The sequence below is a fragment of the Squalius cephalus genome, assembly GCF_949319135.1.
Source record: "Squalius cephalus genome assembly, chromosome: 2".
NCBI lineage: Eukaryota > Metazoa > Chordata > Actinopteri > Cypriniformes > Leuciscidae > Squalius > Squalius cephalus.
The window spans coordinates 54871330-54898660 of record NC_137123.1 but is presented as its reverse complement, the minus strand read 5'-3'; the positions used below and the strand labels follow the sequence as shown (position 1 = coordinate 54898660).

The 27331-nt window shown below is 37.8% G+C and overlaps 2 protein-coding genes across 4 annotated transcripts; one reads left to right on the top strand and one right to left on the bottom strand.

The window, feature by feature from the left end:
- The first annotated feature begins 1011 nt into the window (after positions 1 to 1011).
- Positions 1012 to 10006, top strand: LOC307173740 (uncharacterized protein C4orf54-like). The gene is made up of 2 exons (XM_079897107.1): positions 1012 to 5345; positions 7756 to 10006. Exon 1 carries the CDS (start codon positions 1155 to 1157, stop codon positions 5337 to 5339), a length of 4185 nt encoding a protein of 1394 aa, XP_079753233.1. The 5' UTR covers positions 1012 to 1154; the 3' UTR covers positions 5340 to 5345; positions 7756 to 10006.
- A 1812-nt stretch (positions 10007 to 11818) lies between these two features.
- Positions 11819 to 26190, bottom strand: mttp (microsomal triglyceride transfer protein). 3 transcript variants are annotated; one of them, XM_079858459.1, is made up of 19 exons: positions 25949 to 26190; positions 24682 to 24869; positions 23426 to 23569; positions 23200 to 23307; positions 22996 to 23112; positions 22780 to 22919; positions 22547 to 22697; positions 22091 to 22248; positions 20237 to 20405; positions 19903 to 20010; positions 19265 to 19477; positions 18973 to 19184; positions 18753 to 18850; positions 17371 to 17492; positions 17037 to 17264; positions 15728 to 15852; positions 13407 to 13577; positions 13121 to 13306; positions 11819 to 11940 (listed from the first exon to the last, which is right to left on the bottom strand). In XM_079858459.1, exons 1-18 carry the CDS (start codon positions 26007 to 26009, stop codon positions 13159 to 13161), a joined length of 2661 nt encoding a protein of 886 aa, XP_079714585.1. In that variant the 5' UTR covers positions 26010 to 26190; the 3' UTR covers positions 11819 to 11940; positions 13121 to 13158. The 3 variants fall into 3 exon arrangements, with proteins under 3 accessions (XP_079714585.1, XP_079714584.1, XP_079714586.1); XM_079858458.1 differs by having other exon boundaries at positions 11819 to 13306; XM_079858460.1 differs by having other exon boundaries at positions 11819 to 13306; positions 24682 to 24863.
- Between the last annotated feature and the right edge of the window lie 1141 nt (positions 26191 to 27331).

The window sequence follows — 27331 nt, the reverse complement described above, 5'->3', positions numbered from 1 at the left end:
CTGTTTTTGCCTGTCAAAATAAACTTTCTAGACAAAAATTATTTTAAACTAAATTTATCAGAATATATATATATATATAATTTTTTTTTTCTTTCAAACTTGCTAGTAAATTTCCAATGTATCAAACTAAGTATTTTTTTCTATGGCTAAAGGTTAGCTATCTTAGCTCATCTATTACATGAAAAATTTACCCAAAATGGTGAACGTGTCAGATGCTTCAGGGTAAGTTGTGCCAGTGGTTGAACTAATATTCATAGTTCCTGCATTTAGATATAAATCTTACAAAACTTAAAATTAAACATGCATGGGAACACAATTTCTTTGAAAAATTTGAAAGGTCCTACCTATCAAAGACAATTATTAAGGTTTTTCCAACGAATGGAGTAACATTTGATACATTTCGCTGCGGTCCTGAAGATTGTAATAATGTATAGTTTGTTCAGTCCACTGAAGAACATTTTTCTTTTCTTTTTTTTTTTTCGTTTGTTTAAATAAAAATATTATTTGTTGTATTTAATTATTTTTAATTAGTAATTTATTAAATTAAATCATTATTTAAAAGATAATACAAATATTATTTGTTGTATTATTTTTAATTAGTGATTTATTAAATTAAATCATTCAAATATAGAAATAATAGGCTACATTAAATCAAATAAAAAAAATCGAAATCCTTCTTAAGACTGGTTTATGATAGATGTTGTTATATATCTTTTGTGAGCAAATATGAGATATTTTTTTTCATATAGCCCCCCCCCCCCCCCCCATATTTTTTATTAAAACGTAAACTGCTCACGTATTCCTCAAAAAGCTCAAGTTATCCCTTAACATGACACTGTCACAATTTAATGTCAGCTATGTAGTCATCGTTTAGAATTACGTCATTATTATCATTACTAGACACGTGATTAGCGGTTAGGGGATCATACCTGTGCAGTGAGACTATGCATCTCTCTCTCTCTCTCTCTCTCTCTCTCTCTCTCCCCTCCCTCTATCGTCGTCGCAGTGTCTCCCTCGCTCACTTTCCCCTCGCGCACAGGTCCAGTTCAGTCACTCACTTACACACACGCACACACACACACAAACAAACCTTACTACGGTCCGGTGTCAGAAGCAACACCACTGATCTCCGTGCGGGACGCCGTTAAGAGCAGATGGAGACACTTCAAACGGCCGTCGCGAGCAGAGAGGACACCGGACCGTTGAAAAAGCCGCTGGCAGACACGAAAGGACACCGCAACAGTGGCGACCACAGCGAAACAAATTATGTAGACCTGGGCAATCCACCGGACATGAAGTCAGACAGCACAAAGACTGTAAAAGTCACTTTCACAGGTGAAGGGAACCAGCTGGCAATATTTAAATGTAAAGGCGATGCGTCCATCTCCGGGATTAAGAGTCCTGGGGAGCGAGAGGAGAATGAAAATGCAGACAAAAGTTTATCGAAAGAATGTCACGAGGGAAAGTGCCATTCTGAGAGACTTTATGAAGAGCGCGTTCCGCTAATAAATGATTATGTGGACTCGGGGTCGGATGTAAAGACCGAAGATTCAAAATCGGCGTCGTTTGAAACGGAGGAGTTGCAATACACCGACATGTACTTGAACAGTCGCTGTGAATCAAAGGACAGCACGAGCGCATCAGATGTAGAGGCACACTATATAACGACGCACGAGATCCAGCTAACGGAGTTAGATCACGATGTGGATTACGAGTTTGGTCGCGGATCCTGCTTGGATTTCGAGGATGATAATCTGGTATATTCATTTGTTGACTACGCATCATTTGAAAGTGACGAGACGACCCTCGGTAGGATCCAAAGCAAGTCCAAGAGCAATAAAGTTGCGCCGACTTCACGCGCGGCGAAGCTTTCCGCCACAGGTGCTCTGGTCAGCACCGAAAGTGAACTTTGCGAGTCCGATAAATGTGCCAGCTCGGATGAAGGCGGCGGCGGCGGACAGCCTGGAAATTCGTCGGGACATATTCACCTGTCAATCAAAACGTCTTCGCGCGCGATCAACGAGCCTGCCAGTGTTTTGGGTCAGAGGAATGTCCGCTTTCACAGCAGACGTGCAGGTGAGCGGAGTCATTATTCATTCAGAAGCTCTGACTCCAAAAGCGAGACCCTGTTTGACCGCTACTTTATCCCGCCCCCGGGTCGCCAGCACCTCGCGAGCAAACAGAGGGGGAAAGACATCAACGAATATTCCAGTGGCGCGTCCAGTTCCGTCAGCGAACTGGATGACGCTGATAAAGAGGTGCGTAATCTCACCGCGCGTTCCTTCCGGAGTTTGGCTTGTCCTTACTTTGATGCCATAAACTTGAGCAGCTCAAGTGAGTCCTCAATGTCAGAACACGGACTGAGTATTAACAAATGGTCCGCTTTCGTCGACTTAAATTATGGCAATTTGACACGTGAGGCGCACAAGAACTCTACGCCTATTTTTGAGGCAAATAAAAGCGCCGAGAGTACAACAAAAAAAGACGTGGTTCAAACCAATACGCATAGTCCTCAAACTAAAATAGTGTCGCTGAAAAATAACTTGAACTCTCAGCAGGCGTCTAATAAAATAGAGATACGAAGCAAACCTGGTGAAACCATCACACTGACTGAAACCTTGAACTTCGGCTGTAACGTCGGATCAGGAATACCTGCGCGCGAGAGGCGCGCGAAACGCGCGATGAATGCCATAATGTCACGTTCCACAGCTGATGTTACGGGCACCACGCAAGCCAAGGAGGAGTGTGAAGCAGAAAGTCCACTCGGTGAAACCTTGGAAGATGCCCACAAGAAAGCCGTCTTTGCCTCTAGTATTTTGAAAAATGTAATTTCCAAGAAAATGCAGTTTGAGCAAGAGCGTAAAATGGAAAGAGGTGAAATAAGCGATACGTATCCTGTGCCATCAGTGTCTAAAGATTGTAAAGAGACTGTAAAGAGCTTACAAAGACAGACTTCAGAAACTGCATCAGGACACTCTCAAGAGGAACTCGGGGATGCAACAGACCAGCTGCAAGAGAACCCGAGTTCCCATGCTGCTGAAATCACTGAGTCCCCCTGTGACCCAGAAATGAACTCTAAACTAGACCCTAGCGAACCACTAAAGACTCCTTTGACCCCCAGCCAAAAAAGTGCTTTCAAATCCTGGAAAGATGGAGAGCAGGAAGCACAAGGAGATGGAGAATCTCAGTGTGCACTGGAGGAGGAGGAGACGCTGCTAGACACCTCAATTAGACCTGTGATGGAAAGCAGGGAAAGTGTTGAGGGCGAGAGTAAGATGATTAAGATGTCTCACTTGTATGTCCCTAGCTCACAGCTTATGCCTAAGGAAAAGGAAGCTGCTGGGCTTTCATTACATAATCTGAAACTGACTGGAGATCTTGCAGAGTCAGATGGGGGAGGGTGTGGAAAACTGAGCTCTGGCCAGGTCCCTTGCTCAGTGGACACAGACCAAACCTCACAGTGTCAAAAAGTGCCCGAAATCAAAATACACCTTCGAAGTGTCAAAGAAAACAAAAGCGATCAGTTTAATATCACCAGTTTGTTAACCCCTAATATCCATCACGATGCCAGCACTAAAAAGGCGACAAGCGAATCTAAAAGCCATTTGTTGACCGTATCGGACAGAGTACCGCATTTTATGGTAAGGGATATTAGAGATAGTAAATGTAAGTTCCAGACTCCTATTCATCAGGTTAGGGATGTGCGCAAATTGGTAAAAAGCTCATATCGGTTTGTAGCAATAGAAAATGCTTGCGCTTCTTCAGGGACGGCATCCACAGCATTACGAGAGGAGAGCAAACCTGTTAATAGGGGACCTGACAAAAAAACATTTCCTACACCAATGGTAATAAAATGCCAGTCTGTGAACACAAACAATGCCACAAAACCCTCCGAGCCTGTTAACATGGGCGAGAGTGTGGCTGAAACATCAAGATTATCCCTAAATCTCTCCTCTGAGTGGGCGGCTAAAAGTGCATTACCCAGAGTGCCATGCGCTAAGCAGCCTCTCACTGAACAGCCAGAGTTTAGCTTAAAAATCGACGCTAAAGCGGCAAAACAAAAATCAGAAAAAGCAACAGACAGCTGCGAGAAGAAACCAGAGTCGAAGGTTTCAAATCAAATAGCGCTTGAAAAGTTAAAGGCAGCTGTGAAAACTATGGAGCAACTATATGTTTTCGATAGGAACGAATGGAAGCGCAAAACGCAAGCGCCGCGACCAATCACAGACAGCCACGTGCTGTCTCTCATCACACGAGAGGAGCAAGGAGTCACGACCAAAACGGACTTTGAGAACGAATTTGGGAAAGCGGACACTAGCTCGCAGCTGCACGCTGAAAAGTTGACCACCAGCACTCGAGGCTGCGTTGATGAGGATAAAGTATGCATGCCAACAAGTTCTCACGGTCAGGAACACACGGCTAAATCAGTAGCCCAAAGGACAGAGTCTTTCAGTGACAAGTGCGTATTTAGTCTAGGCAGTAACCCCAAAGCACCTAACCGTATAAACACAGTGAATGATAGCGCTCAACAAATGTTTTCTAGTAGAAACTATACATTTAAATCTCACAAAGCACCTTTGTCTGTGAAAATCTGTCCTTCTAAATCAAAAAGTGAGGAAAAGCACCAGAAAGAGCACCAGCAGCCAGACTCTGACAATTACCTAACAATCCCTGTTAAAGCTCACGCTTCAGATTCAAAACCCTCACACGCGTTTGGCTCCACCCAGTCTCACCCAAAACCTTCCCATCAGCCCCTGCAACGCTCACCTATTGTAATGGAGTCCTGGTCCCCTGAAAGTCCGACGGCCATGATTTATCACCACGCCGTGCCCCTGCCGTCTCAACCCCAGCTACTCTGCCTCACACCCCCCGCAGACCTCACACCTCCTCACATCCAGCGCAAGCTGCTGCTGGACCCCACCACAGGCCAGTACTACTTAGTGGACACGCCTGTGCCCATGCAGCCAGCCGCCCAGCGGTTTTACCATCCTGAGAGTGGACAGTACTTGGACATTCCTTTATCACTTACGCCAGTGCCTGTGTCAGTCTCGCCGGTCGCCCTCGGTCCTGCGGCAGCCTATCCCCCCACATACTTGGTCTACCCCTCGACCCCGCTGCCGCCCCACCCGCACCCGGCCCCTCAGTCCCGCTCGTCCACCTGCTCAGAGGCCGAGGATGCGGTCGAGACGGGCAGCATGTATCTGGTACCCCCAGGCACCGCAGTACCCAGCAGAACCACCAAACCTGTCATCAGTTTTACATCACAGCAAGGTGCCCGTATTGTTGCTCCTCCCTCCTTTGACGGCACAACCATGAGCTTTGTGGTGGAGCATCGATAACAGAAGGTAAGTAACCACTGCATGGCTGTGTGTGTGTGTGTGTGTGTGTGTGTGTGTGTGTGTGTGTGTGTGCACAGTAAAAAAAATGTATGAATGTCAATATCAAATAAATAAGCTTCCTTCTCGGAAGCTTACCAAAAAGTCTAAAATTATAAAGTAATCAATTTGATGTTGAAAATTAAGACAAAGAGTAGCAAAGCTTTTTACAAAAATTAGTTTTAAATGATAAAATAATTAATTTGCTGTTAAAAAGTTGACAAAAAGTATTTGGACACTCTTAAACATAAGAGGATTTTCATAATTAATGTGATGACCTACACCATGGGCATTGACTTCATTTACTAAAAAATAAATTTGCTTCTAAAATGCAGTTTTATATTTGGTTGCACTTTAATTCATACATTTTCAAGTGTGGTGTAGCCTAATTCTTTTTGAAAGCAATGAATCCCAACCAATCCAACTATGATTGTCATAATGTATGCACACACACACACACGCTTACGCTTCTGGGCAAAAAAAAAAAAAAAGGGCCATGCCAAAAATGGCACAATATTTAGCTGTCTTTTAACAGTCTCTTAACCATTTTAATCACCAATCAGTCAGGAAATTAGCAATAATTAATACTGTGGATAAAGTAATTTAGCACGGAATAGCCTTCCCCTTTTCTCAGTGTTGTTCCACTCAATGTTAATGTCTTCAAACAGCTCATGAGTAGTTGAATCGGAAAAATGTCTCCCAGTTGGTTTGAGTTTAATGTGAGACCAAATATTCACTATAGGGTTCAAATCTGGACTCTGACCAGGCCAAAGCATGAGCCTGATGGACTGGCTCTCAAGACTATTCTTGTCTTTGCAATTCGGGCAGGAGCATTGTCTTATTGAAAAATATCATTTTGACCCATACAGTGTATTGTTGGCTATTGCCACAAATATACCCGTGCTACTTGTGACTGGTTTTGTGATCCAGGGTCTCAATATATTTAGGCCTACAGTATATGGACAGCTATAAATTATATGTACAGCAATATTGTGTAAAAAAGTGAATGTGAAGGAAATGAATGAATTTTACTTAATGTATGTGAGTATTAATGAAAAGTTGAGGCTTTTTGGATGTTATGTTTCTGTTTTTAATGAGTTTTCAGTATGTCTGTGAGATTTATTGACATTTGCATTATCACCATAACTCATTCAACTGGATTTTTCCACTTGAATCAAAGCAGCTTGACCAAGGATAGTGCAAGTAAGCAAAATAAAGGCAAGTGAATAACTTGTTTAGGTAAGATAAGGAAGAAATATTGAGCGGAACCAAAACTCATGACTTTTACATTATCTTGATTTTGCAAATGACAATGTGTCAGTGTTGACATTATTTTTTTATAAGATTTTTCTACGTTCTTTTTTACGATGCACATCGACGGAATCATAGAAATACCAAACACTGGCAACTATTGCTGGCACTTGACAGTATGCATGTGTGAGTGTGAGCTGGAGCGTGTGTAGCTGCATGTCTGTGTGTGTGGAAAGGTCAGCGGGCGAGTAAAGTATTTGTTGTGCTGAGGCAGTAGGATGACAGCTGCTGGGGCCGATCAGAGGGCCTACTCGCTGCAGCAGGGTCAAACCTTTTTATAGAGAGAGACGGAGTGAGAGGGACCTTCGAGTGTGAACTTTTGAGATTCTACAGTTTGCTGCATTACGTTCATTGACTACATATTGGAAATCTATTATTCTCATTCAGAATTTCTCTCTTCTTTTGTTTTGTGGCATTCTATTTGCATTATGCCGCATGGTGTACAGTATGCAGTATATAAAATGTGATGATAGCATTTCATCTATGGGTGTTTCTTCAATTATGAACCCCTTTGTGTCTAAGGGGTTGCTTTAAAAAACAGCTTTAACAGTCATTTTAATTACAACTAAGTTTTTTCATTTTTTTCTGGATGACATTTCTTTAAAACAGAAAAATCTAAGTAAATATAATTTGTGAAAGGATCTAGCTGTGATTTTGTCAAATTATGCAAAAAAAGGAAAATATTATTTATCTGTCTAGGATACATACAATTCTAGCTAATAAATCAGCCTATAAGAAAGAGAATTTTTATTGGATTTTTTTATTTAAAAAATCCATCACAGGTGCTTTTACTGTAAATGCAACACACAATTTTAGATTTACGGTACATTTGTTGGTTAAAAAAAAACAATACAATTCTAAATGTATGAATTCAGAATGTATGTTGTTGGACATTGTTAGCAAATTAAATTTCATAAGAATCATTTTAATTTATTTGATAAAACTCCACTGGACCGAAAGTGTGTACAGTTAAAGAAACACATGTGTAAGCTATTAGATATATTTTTATAATTATTCATTGATATTTATTGTTTCTTTGATTAGTCTATTCTCTTCTTTTCCTTCTCAGGATGGTCTTTGTCTGTCTGTCGGAGTTTGTCCTCCTCCCACTTCATCAAAAAGAATTCCTTAGAAATGTTTCGACAGTTTCCCACATGTCTTCATCAATTCCTGGTGTTGCCTCCAGATCTGTGACTTTTGTAACGTTCAAAAGCTAAAGATGAAACATTTTGAAGCAGTTTTTACAAACTTATGTAACATTTGCTGTAGTCTGTAGACTTTTTGAGGCAACTTTTTTTTTTTTTGCCCATCCAGCCTTCTTGAAGCGCCGCATAATTAAGGGAAGATGTTGCTTTTCCAGTTTTCATTTTATTGTATAAAGTGTTTGTATTTTTATATTTTTATGGACTCCTTTTTACCTACATGTAGTAGGTAGTAGCAAGTTCTGATTGAGTAAAGCATGGCTTGTTTGAAAGAGAGAGAAACAGAGATCGAGAAAGAGAAACATAGTGGTGTCCGTGTTGTGTGTATGTGTGTGTGTGTGTGAGAGAGAGAGAGAGACGGAAAAAACTGTCTGTTTCCTCTTATGAGAATTATGGTTATAGCAATGGATCATTGGGGGGGGGGGGGGGGGGTTCTGTATAGTGTCAATGTATAATGATAATCATGCTGTAATAATCAAACTGAAAACTTTGTACTTTTTAAAAGTAATTCACTATTGTCTCAATTACCTCAGTTTGCAGTGCAGGCATGTCGCTATCTCATGATATTTTGCCTCCACATTATTATACTCCTTTTGCTTTTGTTCTGTTTTACCCTTCTTTTTCATCATCTGTCCTCCCTGTTCATTTGCTTTTTGTCTATTTTGTTACATTGATCATGAATTAAAGGTATATGGATCTGCTGGACAATCTATGTACCAATTTTAGAAGGAGCGCATTGTTATTTTTGTCAGTGTTAAATATTTTTATTAATTTGATATTTAAATTAATGCCATAAAGATGATGACGCTTGGTTTAAATTTAATATAATAATCACAAATTAAAACTAAATATTCTGTTCCATCATGAGAGTTGCTACCACTTAAGGCGACAAGTACAGAGACAAGTACAGGAACTACTTAAAAACATTTATCTTTGTAAAATTATGGAGAAGTGTTAGACACACAAGTCTATTATTAAATCAGAACACAAAAGGACACATGCTTGATAAATTATAATACTTATTTGATATACTTAGTCATTATGGTACTTATTTATGCTATGCTGAAGAGTATTTTGAAAGTTTTTCTGAGTAAAGTATTTTAATGGCTCTTCATAGTGGAACATGTACATCATTGCACTATTAAAATCACTTATACGTCTAGTGATGTTAATGGTGCACGAGTAACATTGGAGGAATCTATTGGCCCACTCAGCTGCCTTTTGTAAGGGAAGTTAAAAAGATCACCTAGCCGTTGGATGTTCTGTTAAAGGTTGAGAGTTAAAAAAACATTTAAAAAATGTGTTGCTGCCTTAAATTTTTAAGTACAATCAACTTGGATTTATTACATTAAATTTATTACATTAATTACATTAAATTGACTTAAAAATGTGTTGAATCTAGTACAACTTACCATAACATATGTTGTTATTTACTTATTGATCATCTCATTTTTACAGTGTGGGTGGCATTTCATAATTTTGTTTTGATTGCACTGTATGCACTCAAAACAAATACACTTTAGAGGTAAATACATGAAAGTTATGTGCTTTTAGGCTATATTTTGTAAAAAAAAAAAAAAAAAAAAATGTTCGTTAAAATGTGCTTCATGTGGTATCATCTAAAACTGGTTTTATTAAAGTCAAAAATATGAAATTGATTTTTACGGTAACAATTGGTGACACATTAATAAGTAGGCTGTAATTTAATGTGTCCACGCTCATTTCTGGCACTTGTCCTGAGAGAATACTCTTCAGATTTTATGATGGTGGTCACTATTCCCTCACGGATTTGATGTACCCTTTCTCACACCCTCGTGTAGTGCCGTTGACCTCAAAAGGCCTTAAATCTTCAACAGAAACAGATAGTTGTTGTGGGGCCCGTTTGATTTACACAGCTGGCGGAGGGTCATTTGACCTGATGCCAGCGTGCTAGGTAAGTTTTCCGTGAGCTCCTGAAACTTCACCCGCCAGAGGCATTAGCTCGAGCTGACAGTTTGTGCGTTTGTTTACGCGGTCGCCATGGCAGCAGCGCCAGTGACAGACACGCACGCTCAGCTGCTGTTCTCCGCGCGATAGGAATGTCCGCGAGAGCGCAGTTGTTGGTTCTCAGTTGCCAGCCGCCCCCAAGCGGAACTCCAAGTGTTATTCAAAACGTTTGACCTGCAACAGTTCATAAGAAGTGAGCTTTCGTAAAAAGCCCTTATTATCTTTGTTGTGCACACTTATCTGCGTTTAATTATAATTGAAGGTCAGATAAAAACGGAATGGGAGTTAGGCTATTAGTTTGTACTTTGGGCATCTACACTCAAAAATAAAGACTCTTTATTGCCATTTATGAGCCCATAAAGAACCTTTAACATCCATAGAACCTTTCCATTGCACCAATATTTTTTTTGCTTTAAAAGGTTCTTTAGATTTTTTAAATGTTCACACTACGAAAAAAAAAGGTTATTTTAATAACTGTTCACTGAAAGGTTCTTTATGGAAGCAAAATTGTTTCCTCATGGTATCACAAAAAGAAAACATTTTGGAAACTTTATTTTTAAGAGTGTAAATGCTTAAAAATATATAGATTTTTTACGTTTATTCATCCAGAATGTACATCTAAAATTTCATATTTACATGGTTTTGTTGAATAACACGCTGTCTCATACAGTGCAATGCCAGCATGGTCGATGTAGTCTTATGAAAAACTATTTGTTGTGTATAAACACCTGCAAATTGAGAAGTAATGGAATTCAATAAAAAAGTGCGTGAACTGGGAGATAGCTGATAGGTAAGCTGAGCTGAGGCTTGTTGTCTGTTTAAAAAGGAGGCAAGTCCCTAAATATGTCCCACTAATACTGTTAAAGGTAGGGTAGGCAATTTTTGGAGTGGCTAGCAATAGCAAGCTAGCTTTGAAAGCATTAGATCCCACCCCCCCTTCAGAGCGTCTTTAAAGCCATGTCCGCCTTAAAAACACATGAACACACTCAGCAGAGTTAGCATAGCGTCACGACGCCGTTAAACTTCCTCATGTCTCAAAGAAGCACATAACATTACAATAATAATGAACATAAACTACTTAAAGAGCACTGACCTGTACACCTGACTGCTGCAGATTCATTTCGCCGTTGGTAATATTGCCATTGAAAGGCATAAATTCGAGTCACGAACCGCTCCGAGTATAACGTCACAGGTTTCCATCTCTTCAGAATTACAGTTGTTATGGCGTGAACTCAGCATAAGCTGGTTGTTTTGGTTCAGGAGGAACTGTAAAAGGCGGCTGCTGTTTTGGTTGCGGTGCTCGGTGACTGATGTCTGTCTAACTCTGTATAGCATGAAACGCGCTGATGACGTGTGATTTCTATGAGAGTAGGATGCGTTGAGGGATGATAATACATATGCTGACGGGCAGGTAGGACATTGTATTGAATGGACGAACATTTTATGGTCCTACGCCTTCCACAGACGAGATATATACATATTAATACATTTAGACCACTTAACCTAGTGATGGCTATCAGAATGTGAAGAGACTTTCAACCAGCATAACAAAACAAAACAAAAAATTCTAGAACAAATCGCCTTTAACTTTCTGTTTCAGTAGATATAGAAAATTTCAGCTTTAGACAAGCTATTTATTTTTACTTTATACTTGTTCTATGTTCTCAGTACTATTAAAAAGATATGTCAACTTTACTTCTTTTTAGCAATTTGTCTACCACGTCCCAAAGTTTAATGTACTGTATAGTGCTGTACATAGATTTATTCAAAGCCATGTTTTAAGAAGTAAATTCAGATATCCTGAAAAAAAATAAGTTAATAAGTCTGCATTCATCCTAATTTTAGCTTAATGAAGCCTCGGTAGACAATATATTCTAGAATAGTTAAAGATCTATTCATTATTAAAAGTTACACTTTTAATGATCTAACACCAAAAATATGACAAAGAAAATCCAAAAAAAGACTTTATTCATGGTTGATTATCTTCCCATGTACAAGACTGCCATAAATATTCTCAAGAATGTAAACATCTGGTGTAATCATGGAAACCAGACAGCATGAACTGCCTGTGGAGGGATGAAGTGTGTCAGAAAGCCCTCTGATTAAATAAATAACACAGTAGCACCTCAAATACACAGTCCTGTTATAATGCTATAATGTTACAATTTATAAATATCTAACTTTTGCTTTTAGGGGTTGAATAATTCTTTCACATGATGAGAGTGCCATTGGTTATCCTGACAACATTTTTATACATTCCTTACATTTATAAAAATGGACAAAAAACATTAATTTAATTTGTGCTGATCATTCTTAAATGTATAAAACAGGGCTGGACTTATTGTAAGGACTTTAATATACTCTTAAAAATAAAGGTTCTTTATGCCAATCAATGGTTCAAATAACATCCAAGGAAACTTTTTTTTTTTTTTTTTTTTGCTGCACAAAATGTTCTTTAGAGTGTAAAAAAGGGTTTATTTAGATCAATAAAGGAATAGAAAATTCTGTCACTAATTATTCACCCTCATGTTGTTCAAAACCCGTAAGACTTTCGTTCACCTTTGGGACGCAAATGAAGATATTTCTGTCCCTCCATTGACAGACTATGCAACTACCACTTTGATGTTTCAAAAAGTTCATAAACTAATCCATTGAATTGATTTTCTTGATTTGATCGCTTTATATGATGAAGAAATTGAATTTAGGCTTTTATTCAGAGATAGACATTCATCAACTTACACATCAGTTGTGGTAAACGGAAGCTCAAGCATCAAAAAACCAATGAGGTTTGTTCTCGCGCGTCAAGCAGGTTCGGTTGAGCTCCTGTTTATGTTCGCTGATCAATGTTTTACGATCTCTTTATAGACTTTTTGAAGCGTCAAAGTGTTAGCCGTCAAGGGAGGGACAGAAATCTCTCAGATTTCATCAAAAAGATTTTCATTTGTGTTCCGAAGATGAACGAAAGTCTTACAGGATTGGAACGGAGTAATAAATGACAGAATTTTCATTTTTGGGTGAACTACCCCTTTAAAATGCTCTTCAAGGTAATAAAAAAATGGTTATTTTAAGAACTGTTTACTGAAAGGTTCTTTGGCAAACCCAAAATGGTTCTTCTATGGCATCACTGCGCAAAACTCCTTTTGGAACCTTCATTTTTAAATGTCCACGTGTCCAACAGGTTTTAGCTCATACAGTCACAGCAAAACATACTTGTACAGAGTGGTTGTCTGTGTGAAAACCTTTTACATTTGCTAGTTAAAGCATCCAGTGCGGTCCCAGCTGGTCTACCAGGCCTGCTCAAAGACTTTCTTGCACATGTTAGAGTTCTCCTGGTGTAGAGGAAACTCTGAGCCCGGCACCAGCTGATCTCTGCTCCTCTTTGAGGAGAATGTCTGTCCTGAAGGCAGCTTCTCCTGCTTGGACACCGACTCTCTAGAGTGCATCAGAAGCAAAACAGGTTAGTTCTGTTCATTTAACACATTTTAAAAATGTTGCATGATTGTAACCTAAAATCTGATATGTTGATAGATACCTGAAGGGGAAAGTGGTTTTGTCCATCTGCATGCAGACGAGGAAGGGGTACTCGGAGAACTGCACAGTAGTGATGAAGTCCAGTTTGGCTTCTGTCTCAAAACCTACTTCCACTCCAGCGCTTGCAAAGTCCATATCCACTGTCACGTTTCCAATGACGACCAGAGCTCCCCTGCACACAACGTCAAGGATGAGCTTAGCAAGAACATTAAAAACTCTAAAGGCCTGTTCACACCAAGAACGATAACTATATTAGCGTCCACACCAACGAACGATAACGCTCTGTTTATGATAACTGCAGTTATCATAAACGATATCGAACGATAACGCTCTGTTTATGATAACTGCAGTTTTGCCGTTGTTTCTCAGTGCCGTTATTGTTATAGTTGTGGTGTGGACTCCGCTATATTCTTTTATATTTAGAATGGTTTTAGAACTATATCTTTATCGTTATAGTTATCGTCCTTGGTGTGAACAAACCTTAAGAAATCACACAGTAAAAATGATCCTTTATTTAAAACTTCCTCCACTATTCTAAAAGCTTTCAGGGACAGTAATGCGTCTCTGTGCAGATTTTCTATTTTTATTAATTAAAAAAAAAAAAAAAAAAAGGTTGAACCAACAAGCAGAGTACAATTTTTCAAATATGCACTTTTTTTGGTTCAGTCCCATTTACTCTCTTCCTAGTAGTTTGTTTCCCAGATTCATTTAAGCTTGATGCATGTATATTCCTGATAGGAAACATAATAAACTTAAAATACATTTAAACTTATTTGTTAACTAAAACTAAAGCTATTAAGATTAATTAATTTCATTAACTGAAATAAAGCCGAAATAAAAAAAAAAATTGATAAAAAATAAGAAATCTTGCCTTGGCAGCTAACAGAAATAAAATAAGTTTAGGTTGAAGCAAATTTTAAGCTAAATAGAAATATATATATATATATATAAAAGGAAATGACAAAAACACAAAACAAAATGACTAAAACTTTAACTAGAATGAAAACTGAAAATATGAATGGTAATCGTATATAAATAGTACTAAAATAACAACTAAATTATTATAGTTGCAAAACTAGAGTTTCCCTTAGGGTCGTGCCTTTGGATGTGCACAACTTGATTTTACTGTATCTTAGCTTGTATTTTATATCAGGATTTAACATCTCATTCTTCCTACAGCACTTGCCACAGCGAACAATTTGTGATAGAGATTTATTGCCTCGGTCTCTGCTGAGTCAGTTTTGGTGTTTGAGCTCACATATCACATGAGACAGTCTGGCTCCATGCTTTCAACCTCCACCTTAAATGATCTGTTGAACATGGCTGCCCGTGTTGAGTGGGCTGATTGGAGGCATGCTAATCTTGTGCGCCCGAGAGAGCTGTGGTTTATTTCATTTCTAAACATAACCCGCTTGTGTCTACTATGTGTGTCTGTGTGCGTAACTATCTTTCTATCGGTTTCCCCGCTTCAGTGTGCCCGCACGCACATGTGTTTACGTATTAGGTTGTCTGTCTGTCAGTGAGTGTTTGTCTGTCTACTTGTGTGTGTGTGTGTGTGTGTGTGTGTGTGTGTGCTTTCAGAGAAGGTAAAGCTTGCCTCCCTGATCCATACACCTGCCCCTGCCTGTCCTGAGGGCTGGCAGATGTAGAAAAGCAGATGCCACCCAGAAATACCCATCATGAAACAAAGAACAGCAAACCCGCAGCACTAAATGTAAGGTAAAAAAAGAGACATTTCCTCATACAGTAAGAACTTGGAGTATTTTGTCTCAAACAACATGGAATCAGTTCAAATGTGAAGATGATGAAATAACCGAAATCTTTCCCTAAGAGCATTTGGTTTCTCACAATCGATATCATGACCTAATTTTACCCTCAACCTCTGATCTTTTACTCCTACCACAGCATCTTTCCATTGCCCCCATTTCCCGCCTGTCTCTTTTTAGCCAGGTTGCCATTGCTTGCATCCACAAACTAACAGTAAGCAAGCAGGTGCAGTTGTGGCTAAAGATGTGGATTAGCATCGAATCTCTCTGAAGGATTAATGATGTTATAATAAGATGCACCGGCATCATATTTACTGTCATTCGAAAAACCGAGTGAAGAAAAATATCTGGCAATGGCTTCTAAGTAAGCAAAGTAAGTAGTTGATTTTATCAAAACCAACTTTGCATCCAAAGCAAACTAGGGTGAAATGTCTTACATAAGGTCATCACGGGTTGTTGTCCCATGTGGGGTTCATTTTAATCAGAGCTCGGCTCTTTATCTGAATGCACAACACTAATCCCATGCAAGGATGTAGTTTAGAAAGAAGAAATTCACCTGTTGTTGACGCTCGTCTTAGACTCTCTGTACCATAAGCTGAACTCCATCCCTCCAGAGATATCGATGGCCAGACCGCCTTGGAACTCAGCACTGGCTCTTAGACCAGACTGAAGAGGAATCACCTTCAAAGAAAGTGAGAAAGTACAAAAATATTACTTTTAGGCCCGGTTTCACAGACAGGGCTTAGATTGAGCCAGAATTAGGCCTTAGTTCAATTGGGACATTTAAGTGGCTTTTATAAGCGTGCCTTAGAAAAAAACATTACTGGTGTGCATCTTGAGACAAAACAATTGCACTGACATATTTTAAGAAATGCTTTTAGTTAAAACAGCTCAAACATTTTAGTCCAGGACTAGTTTAAGCCTTGTCTGTGAAACCGGAGGGTTAGTAACATATTTTTATACATTAGAAAGAAATATATTTATATTGTGCATGTTTATAGTATGTTAAGATTTTTTAATCATTTTGAAAGACTTAACAAGGCATTTACTTTGATCACAGTAAAAACAGTAATATTGGGAAATATTATTGCAAATTTAAAAAACTGTTTTCTATTTTAATATATTTTAAAATTTCATTTATTCCTGTAATGGCAAAGCTGAATTATTAGCAGCATTACTCCAGTGTCTTCAGGGTAATGTGATCCTCCAGAAATACTTTTAAGAAATATTTCTTATTTGTATCAATGTTGAAGACATTTGTGCTGCCTAATATTTTTGTGGAGATCCTGTTCATTTTATTCAGTATTCTTTGATAAATAGAAAGTTCAAAATAATTTATTTGAAAGCATTTATTTGTAGCTCTCCTGTGGCTCAAACAATGTAGAGCGTTGGTGCTTGCAACGGCAAGATCATGGGATCGATTCCCAGGGAAAGCAAGAACTGATAAGAATGCAAATGTGTACCTTGAAATGCAATGTAAGTGGCTTTGGATAAAAGTGTAAAAAATGTAAATTTATTTGAAATAGAAGTGTGTAACAATGTAAAAGTCTTTACTATCACTTTAAAAAAACATCTTACTGACTCCAAATTCTTGAATTTAGTGTATATGTATGCAGGAAATGACACAGTTATAAAATAGGCACACTTTCAAACCACGCTAACTAAGTGTTTCAAATCATTTCCATCATTCACTTTCAGAATGCAGCACTGCCCCGTAATCCGTCCCACAAATGTCACACACTGCCCCCAGGCTGTCAGGCAATGCTAATTGATTGCAGAACATCTGCTGCATGTGTCAGATCTACTAAGGAGTGTGATGAGTCAAGCGTCTCTTCTGCAAGTGCATATTAAGCTGAATGTCATACCTGTGAGTGGTCTGTCAGCAGAATAAGGCCCTTCACCACATTGATCGGATCTCCAGACATAGAGAACATCTTGGACATCAGGTCACTGTAGCCCTTGAAGAAGGTCACTGGGCGGAGCTGAACATCGAACAGAAGAGCAGACATTCCAGCAAAAGACTCCAGTTCTTCTTCTCCTTCATCCGGCGTGGCTGCAATTAGAGACTCTAGACCTTGTGCTTCAATTGTCACCTGAAAATCAGAATGCAGGCACAAAGCACAGGTGAATATCAGCACACACAATGCATGTTAATGGCATATGCTGTGCAACACTGTGTTATGGTAATGATGACAGTACCTGGAGGCCATGAAGGAGGGCACTGTTGCTCTGACCATAAATGTTCATGTTGCTTCTCCTCAATACGCCTGAGCCAGAGTACAGGATGTCCAAATTGTAGGTGCAAGTTACATCGGCAGTTCCTGTTGAAATTAATTATATATACTACAGACACTGCTACAAGACACAAACAACAAGATGTTTATCATTTATTTATTTATTATGCTAGGTTGTTCTAGGTGGTCGCTATGGGGTCAGTACGTTTTTATTTGAATAAATTAATACTTTTTTGAACTTTTTTTAAGATGCTTTAATTGATCAAAAGTGACTGTAAAGACATGTATAATGTTATATTTCTATTCAAAATAAATGAAATTAAACTTTTGAACGTTCAATTAATAAAAAATATTGAGCAGCTCAACATTGATCACAATAAGTAGCTAATGTTTCATGAGCAGCAAATCAGCATATTAGAAGGATTTCTGAAGGATCATGTGACACTGAAGACTGGAGTAATGATGCTGAAAATTCAGCTTTGCCATCACAGGAATAAATTACATTACAATAGAAAATAGTTATTTTTAAATTGTAATTATATTTAACAATATTACTGTTTTTACTGTACTTTTGAAAAAGAAATGCAGCCTTGGTAACCATAAGAGACTTCTTTCAAAAACATTAAATCATCTTACTGACCCCAAACTTTTAATCAGTAGTGTATATTAATATGTGAGGTATTTTTTTTCAACTGTTTTATCACCCACCAGGCAAAATCCTTTCATTATAGCTGCCTTTTAAAACAATAAACATGTTATTTTACTGAGGTTATTTCTTCTAAATCATGTTTTATAAAACACATTTTTATCATAGTGTGAAAGAATGTAATGAGATATCCTTTAGATTATATATTTGCAATACTAAGTACAAAAGATGTCACTGGGGTGGTACCGTTTCAAAAGATACTTATATGTACCATTTAACTCTAACTACTATGTAATGTACTATGTACACTTTAGGTGTTAATATGTACATTTAGGCCCGGTTTCACAGACAGGGCTTAGATTAAGCCAGGATTAGAATATTTTAAGATATGTCAGTGCAAGTTGCTTTCAGCTAAAACATGGTCAATAAGTTATTTTATTAATAAAATATAATATATAATAAAAAATAATATTAATAAAATAAGTTAAAGACATGTATTTCAGTTTGGCAATAGCTTAAACCTCGACCGTGAAACCTTTTAGGGGTAAATAAATTACACAGATGAAAGGGGAAAACCTCAGTGACAGTATTTATACATTTGTTTCTGAGAGTGATGCAGACTTTGTGTCAGGTATCATTATATAAATATAATAGTGTCATAGATTTAAAGGTTAAGAGCGGGTATAGATGAGCTCACTTACGTGCCATGAAGCCTGAAAAAGCAGATGATGACCCAGCCTTCGAGAATCTGTCATAGTTGTGGGAAACCATGTCCTTCATCACTTGTTGTACCAATTTACTGTAAACCGGACATATGACTTTTATCACACAAGTGCCACACAGCTCCAGAGACAGTCATTAAGAATAAAATATTTGTTCATTTAGAATTTGAAGAATGCGATTAGTAAACGTGAGACCCACCAGGCTGGCATCTCGAAGCGCAATATGTCCTGGATTTTAGACAGCATGTATTTGTTCATCTCATGCGGCAGGTGTCCGATGGAGAGCAGAACGTTCTTCACTTCCATATAGGATGGACTACTGCTCATAATCAGATCAGCTGCCACGGCACGAACGTTCTTCTCATAAATACGCTGGGTCTGATGGTATATGCGGTTCACTGTCTTTTTCACCTGTGGAAATAGAGTGTTAAATGTTTTGAAGAGTAGTTGTGTGTCCCTCTAGATAGGCTATTGGGGGATTGATGATGTACCTCTGGTGTGATAAGCTTAGGGTCGAATCTCTGCAGCGCTGTGATGGCAATGGTGCTGTACGCTCCCACCTCCGACTCAGCATATTTGGCAAGAAGAGGAACACTCTCCGGCAGAAGAGCGTTCTTCAATGCTAGCAGGTACATCTGAACCTCAGACTCCACCTGAGTGCTGTCAGGCCCTGCCAACAGCAGCTCTTTCACCTTAAGCACTGTCTGCACATCGAACACAAGACAAACACACGCAGGCAGTTTGAATTACTGAAAGATTAAGATGCTGATTTAGATGTAGTTTATAATGCAAGAACGGTTTAATGTATTAAATGTTGCTGAGAGTGCTATATTGTTATTTGTAGCAGAAAGCATAACCAAATTATTTTATATACTTAGATACTTTGATAGATAGATAGTTATATGATAATTCATAATGATAATTATATGATAATTGATATATGATAATTATCATATATCAATAATTGATATATGATAATAATAATATATGATAATTCATATATGATAATATGATAATTCATATTTTTTTGTCATGCATATGTAGATTAAATTGCAGTTTATAAACATGACTCAATCAAATACTCCAATAGAAGTGGATATGAATAATATTCTGATGGGTGCGGACTCACCAGTAGTTCACATTGTCCTTTCAGACAGAGTTTCCTGAGCAGAGCTCCCATGATGATCACAACTGACTCCTTAATGTCTGAGCTGCCAATCTTTCCTTTAGACACATCCTAGATGGGAACAAAGATAGAATAATTCATGAAAATTGTGAACATTACATATATGTATATATATATATATATATATATATATATATATATATATATATATATATATGGAACATGTTTAAATATATATATCCATATATTCATGGAACATGTATAAATAAATATATATATATATTATATATATACTTATGTAAAGTCAGATATGAGAGCAATAATGCAGGTGTCTTACCAGCAGGGACTGAAGCATGGTCTCTGTCGGGTGGGAGGAAAAACCACATGCGTACAGAAATCGCTCCTGCAGCACTAAACCTTCCTTCTTGCTGAAGTCCAGGAACTCCAGAATGGCTGAGAGAGAAGATGGAGTCTGCGCTGATGTGACTGCATCCACCAGCTGAGGCCTAGAAAGGTGAAACAATGTAAACTGGCAGTCTAAAACAAGCAGTAAAGAGGCAGGACAACACAAATGGCTGCTATTTTCTGAGTATATAGTGAAAGTGACATGTGAAGGACATAATGTAACCATATGGACCACAAAACCAGTCACATGGGTACATTTTTTAAATTGAGATTTATTCATCATTTGAAAGCTGAATAAATAAGCTTTCCGTTGATTTATGGTTTGTTAGGATAGGACAATATTTGGCCGAGATACAATTATTTGTAAATCTGGAATCTGAGGGTGCAAAAAAATCCAAACATTGAGAAAATCTCCTTTAAAGTTGTCCATTTATGTTTGCGATTGTGCTGCATTCACTCACAAAAATAATTGTTTTATATATTTACGGTAGGAAATAAAAAAAAAAAAACTTTACTTAATATCCTAATGATTTTTGCCGTAAAAGAAAAATCGATAATTTTGACCCATACAATGTATTGTTGGCTATTGCCACAAATATACCCGTGCGACTTATGACTGTTTTTGTGATCCAGGGTCAAATATGATAACCCATATTTGGAATTTATCCTCTGCATTTAACCCATCCAAATTAGTGCACACACATTAGGAGTACTGAGTAGGGATGACACACTGCAAGAATCGAACCAGCAACCTTAGGGTTACCACTCTGACCATCTAACCATTAGGCAACGACTGTAGCCATGATCATTGCTTCAGTGTCACATGATCCTTCAGAAATCATTCTTAATATGCTGATCATAACTCTGCATCTCAGGTATCAGAAATATGTTCTAATAACGTTTTGCCAATGTTTTGCCTAATGTTCTCTGAACGTTCAAAACGTACAGTTTTTTTAATGTTTTAAAAACATTTCTTGGTTATGCAAATGCCTTAAAAAAAAAATTCCATTTTATCATTTTTGTTTATCATTAAACGATGTATAAATAATGTTTTTGTGCTAATGTTTTGAAAACGTTATTAAAGATCAGATTACTTTGAACTAATGTTCCATTAATGTTACTGAAAGAATGTTCTGAGAATGTTCCCTGTATGGAAATATTCATGTAAATACGATTTAGTAAGTAAATTACTAAAAGTGCGCCGCTAACTATAATTTCAATAACGTGACAGTAGTTTTTCCAGTAACAAGCCTTTAGTTATAGTGTACTTTTTCTAAAAGTAGAGGTGTAGCAAAAAAGAATGCTTCATCTTTACAGTTTTACAGCCAAGCAAACCAAGGTTAAAGTCAAACGTGAATCTGATTTGTTTTGGTGAATCGGTTCTTTTGTTCATTGTTCAAAAAAAGAAAGAAACAATTCACTGATTCGAGTCTTTGCGCACAGAAGTCCACAAGAGTCTTTTTTTTACGGCAACATTTGAGAGTTGTGCAGGCTGATGACTTTGAGAGAATGAGGTGTTTACTGTTTAGCGTCCTAGTTAGTGCACCCTTCTCACATGCCAGCGATCCAGGTTCGAGAACGAATCGGAGCAGGGAGGTTTGGATTGGAGGGTGAGCTTAGGAGGCGGAGCAATGAATCTGTTTGTTTGGGTTGATTAAATGTCAAAAATGTTCAGCAACGACTTTGAGAAATTTAATGGACATGCGCACATGAAGTGTGCCATTTGGGACAGGGCCTTAGTGTATAAATTAGAAAGAGGAAAATACAATGAGGAGTTTGGTCTTACAGTGCAGTCTTGCTGCAGTTGCTCAGTACTGTGAGGATCTCTGCCTTGCTGGCTTTGCGCAGGCTGTGTAAGAGCGTGAGGAAGCTTCTCGGGGCTTCTGCTTTAGCGAGCGAGTCCGGCTCCAGCTGAGACCTCACCGCCTTCCATGTGTCCATCAGCTATTGTACACCAAAACAATGCAATGCACGATTAGTATGAACACTAAAACAGATTTCACACATTTCTGTCTGTTTTTATACAGAACATCACAGTTAAAGGAACAGTTCAACAAAAATGGAAACTATCATTATTTACCCAGCCCAAAATCTATGACTTTCTTGCTTCCAGGGAACACAAAAAGATCTGCGACAGCAAAATGTCTCCTTTTTGTGTGCAAGAAAATCATAAGGAATAACATACAAGCTGATAAAATGAGGACAACACCAGATTTACAAGCATAAACACATAGTTGCTCACATTGGGGCATCCCTTGCACTTGGCTTTAACTTTCTCCACTATGACTCCAACAGACATGAGCTTGTCATCCAGGGACTTCACCACACCTGCGACATCTTTGCCCGCCGCTTCAGCTGGCCCTACCTCAATCTTTTTAAGTGTCAATGACTGCCTGAGGGAAATGAGAAGATGCTTTAATTTCATCCATTTATTATATTGATCATGCTTTATAAGTTTTCTCATTTCTTTGGTACCTGGACAGGACTTTAATTGCAGCTGTATGACGAGCATTGATGGACAAAATGTGTGTTTCTTCAGCATCGGCAGACTTAATGATGCCATTCTCCAGAGTGATTACTGTTTCAGAAGCTGACTTCCCACTGACACCCAATACCTGGAAGAGTGGAGAGGAAAGGTGAAAAAGTGCTGGGAATGGTGTATAAATGAGGTAAGATGAGTTTTTTTCTTACTGGGCTGTGAGTGGTGAATCCCATCTCTTGCGTTTTGCAGGTATCTAAGTGTTTTGTACGGATCACCTGATGTTTGGTAGCCTTGTACTCAACTAAGCATTTCCCTGAAGCATCAGCCTGCGAATTATGGAGAAAGTATTTTAACAAAGAAAAACTTGCACACTTTTCACACTTCAGTGGAGAATTTTAATTGTCAGACTGTACCTCCATCATCTTCCCGGACTTAAGCTGCATCATTAGCATACTGGCCACACCCCTCTTCAAGTTTTTGATGGTAGCAGGCTCCGCCTTATGGGCATACAGGCTTCTGATCTAAGCAAGAAAAATCACACAAAAAAAAATCAAATCACTGTGGAAAATATTTAAAAGTTCCAAAAAAAAAAACGGATATGAAACACATTTTAATGACATAATGAAGTGTGTTTGTTACCTTGCCCATCTTCCACAGCACCAAGAAGGGCCTCTGAAGTGCCTCAAGCCTGACTTTACCCAGAATGCTTTCTGCCGAGCTGCCGTGAAAGATGTTGTTTTTGCGGGAGTGCTTTCCAGCACTTTCAACTTGAACATTTGAAATCTGAGGATAGGATAGGAGAATGTGATGTGCACCAATAGTGTTACTGTTAGCTAAAACTAAAACCATTCAAAAAACAAACATTTTTACTATCTGAAATGAAATATAAAAAAACAAGTTGACATGGCAACATTTAATAATAAGAACCTTGAAGTAGTCTACTAAAATAACTAAAACTAAAAACAAGAACTATATAGACATATTTAAACACTGCATTATTAATGCCAGGCCAGTAGTTGGCGATGTCATTTTGTAAAGGAACATAACCTATGCCTATATGCGCCTATAGACTGTAATACGCATGCGCATGACGTCACCATTCTCACAAATTCGCCTTTTTGTAGTTTTGGAGACGATAAAGTTTTCAAAAACATGCACTTTGAATCCCATTTTCAAAATTTTGTGATTTCAAGCCCCCAAAACGCAGTTGTTGTGTAAATGAACAGCCAAAACGCATAAAAAGTTTTCCGTTTTTAGTTGAAACCGGTGTCGTGTAAACGGCTCCTCAAATAACATTGATTTGCACATACCCTTTTGAAAAATAAGTACATTTTAGCATTCAAACACTGCAGGTCATTTGCAATTAAATGAAAACGCATTACAGTTTACATTTATATTAAACGTAATTAGTTGAACTTAAAAGTCCTTTCTTGTCATGCTTAGGTAGAACTTAAGTACATCTTTATATGTAATTTCATTATTCTACTGTCTTTGAAATATGGTTTAAAATGTAAAGTAATATTTACAAATATTTGTAATGATGAAGCTGCAAATTAGTACATTTAAAATTAACTTTAAATGTAATATTGAGTTACAAACTAGTTTAAATTATAATCAAGTTAAAATATTAGTCAGCAATGCAAAATATTATTAAAATAATGATTTAAAATGTACTTTTTAAAAGTGTTAAGACACATAAAAGTGTACAGTATCTTTAAGTGCACTCAAGTGTCCTTTTTAGATTAATATTATATTATCTGTAACTACAATTTTTTTCAAATATACAAGATTTTAAGTTCGCACTACAAGTGCACAATCAATACATTTAAGCACACTTCTATTTCACAAGGGTATACAATCAGAAAAGTATCAATAAAGTACTTTCTCCTCTTTACCTGCACTTGAAGTAGCTGTTCATCCTTGATCTCTGAGTTCCTCCAGACGAGGCTGATGTCCACATCACTGCTAATCCTGAATCCAGCATTCCCCCTGGTGGATCCCGTCGGCCTGTTCAGCCCGACCTCAGCGCTGTAGCTGTATCTGTAGAGTTTGTCATTATCTAGCCGAGGTCCAGCACTCGCACCTGAAAAAACACAAAAATGTCATGCTGTGACACATTCTAGAGCTTCAGCATGTAAGACACAGCTAGAACAAGGGAGGAATGTGAAAGGAGAGAAGCAGGAAGTGGACTGGACATCTCATACACAGCCTTAAACCCAGTAATGGATGGGGATCTGAATTGAATCGTAGGTTTTGTACTCCACACCACAGCCTTTACATCCACATGCTCATTTCATTTGGTCAAGAGAAAGCAACAGGCAAACCGGAGGCACTCCAGAGTAAGTTCATATAGCCTTTAGCAGAAAAGTCCTATCTGTAATTGTAGGTGGGTCTCAGATAACAGTGTGAGCTAATAATCCTCAATTATCAATCCTCATTTATTTGGATCATATTCTTTACTTAACCTTTTTTTGTGATGCAACTTCATTTCTTTTTGTCTTAGAAGTCAGAATCATATATTCAATGTAAAATTTATGCAAAATCAAGATACTTTGTGATGTTAAAGGGGCAAAAACACTGAACAAATCAAACACATTTAATGCAATTTAATGCTCAAATGAATGCTGAATATGTGGTTTTAGGATTGTTTATTCATAAAGTGATTGATAAACAGTAGTCTCTCTAAAACGAGACCGTTGTCCTCTCTGCCAACAGTTCAGTCCTGTCCTGAAAACACTGACGTGTCACATTCAGATTGCATCACATCTTCTGATATAGAGATTATGCCCTGATTTTACCATCTAAAACTAAATGTTTTTTTTTTTTTTTTTTTTTTTTTACATTTATGTATTTTTCATTTAAACACACAAAAAAGGTTTTCAGTAATGATACTGATATACGGATGAGTCTACTTGCAATGATTAGATGAATCTGGGCACAGAATGAATGAAAGGTGTGACTAAGCACAACTCAAGATTAATATTCCAGAGACCTCAGTGAACTGGCTAAACCCTTAAATCGATGTAATAGGCTATTAAAAGTAATTTAAATCTTAAATTTGAAAATATTTGTTAGCTTTAAACAACAAGCAAACCAACAGGAACATGCAGCCTAATGTAAATGTTTTTATATATATCTTTAGACTTCAAAAAAATCGCTTACCAAGAGATGAGGTACTTAGGAAGGAGGTCACACACAGTAAGAGTCCAGCAAGCCGCAGCATGGTTGGCTCGCTCGGTAGAGGTCTGCGGGCCAGAGAAAGGATGGGTGCCTGATTCCTTCAGCTCTCTGTAGTGTTTATCTGGATACGAGGGGCAGACTCCAAACTCCACGCTCCGGTACTAAGTACGAGATAACGGCTAATAATTAACCGGCAGAGCTCACTGTGATTTGGTGAATGAACGCTCCTCAGAGACGAGGTATGATTTTTATAGTTGGATCCCTCCAGTAGGGCGCATCAATCAGCGCTCATTGACCGCGAATGCAGTGGTGTGAATTGGGAGTTTCTGTCTCATTCATAATGATCAAACGCTCAGGACAGGATTAGGTCATTTGTTTTGTTTCACAGAATCACATTATTTTTACATTACATTGGACAAATAATGAATGTCCAAAGTTAAAACGACTTTAACCCACACTGAAACACTTTTTTGAAAAACGTTTATCACAAAAAAAGTATCACCATTTCCCCCAAAATATAACGCAGCGCAACTGTTTTCAACATTGATAACAATAAGAAATGTTTCTTGAGCAGTAAATCAGCATTTAGATATAAGAACTTAAGATATAAGAGATTATATGCCTATGAGATCATGATGTGTGTTTAGCCAACCAATAATAAATTGGATCCATTATGTGGATGATGTGGTCGATGATCTTTGATGCATGGTATGATTGTCAGTACGTAACCATTTATACACAGTGATATGCTTCTGTCAGAGAGTTCATTTTACAGTAGTACCTTTTACCTAGATTGCAGCTATATTATCTGATCACAGCAAAACCGTCACATATCATTTTATGTCATACTGTACTCTACTGTAAGAGGAATTCCTTATTTCCTAATATGGCATTTGAGCTGAAGAATGATATTTGAGGTCTCGTGCTCATCAGAAAACACTGAAACTGCTTTAGGCAAGACAGAAAGAGCTTTTGATTGAATCAGCTGATTACGAGAATCAAAGACAATCAGCATCATAAATAGCTTGTAAAGAAAGCACTGTCAGGAAGTGATCAGATCACTATGAGTAATAGTTCCTCACCTGTATTGGAGTAGGTTAACCTAATAATTACTATTCAGCACTTAAAGATGTTTTACACAAACATTTAGTTATTTAGTTCCATGTGAATGTGTTAAAACGTGTTAAGTTTTTTTGTTATTATTGATACATGAACATAATTAATAATTTAAAATGTATGTATATATATATATATATATATATATATATGAAGAGTTCAGATGCAAAAGCCTCTATGCCATCTGAAATTTTCTTCTAGAATGATCATTCTTATCAAGCTTGTATATTTAAGTTCAGTAATTTCACT

Bases quoted from the DNA above. Each gene is read 5' to 3' on its own strand.
- mttp (XM_079858458.1), bottom strand. From the start codon at position 26,009: ATGCTGCGGCTTGCTGGACTCTTACTGTGTGTGACCTCCTTCCTAAGT. The intron at 23,113-23,199 runs GTACAGTCTGAC...CATAATTCGCAG, and splicing joins AGTCCGGGAAGATGATGGAG to GCTGATGCTTCAGGGAAATG. The intron at 19,185-19,264 runs GTACATCATCAA...CTATTTCCACAG, and splicing joins CTAAGCTTATCACACCAGAG to GTGAAAAAGACAGTGAACCG.
- LOC307173740 (XM_079897107.1), top strand. From the start codon at position 1,155: ATGGAGACACTTCAAACGGCCGTCGCGAGCAGAGAGGACACCGGACCG.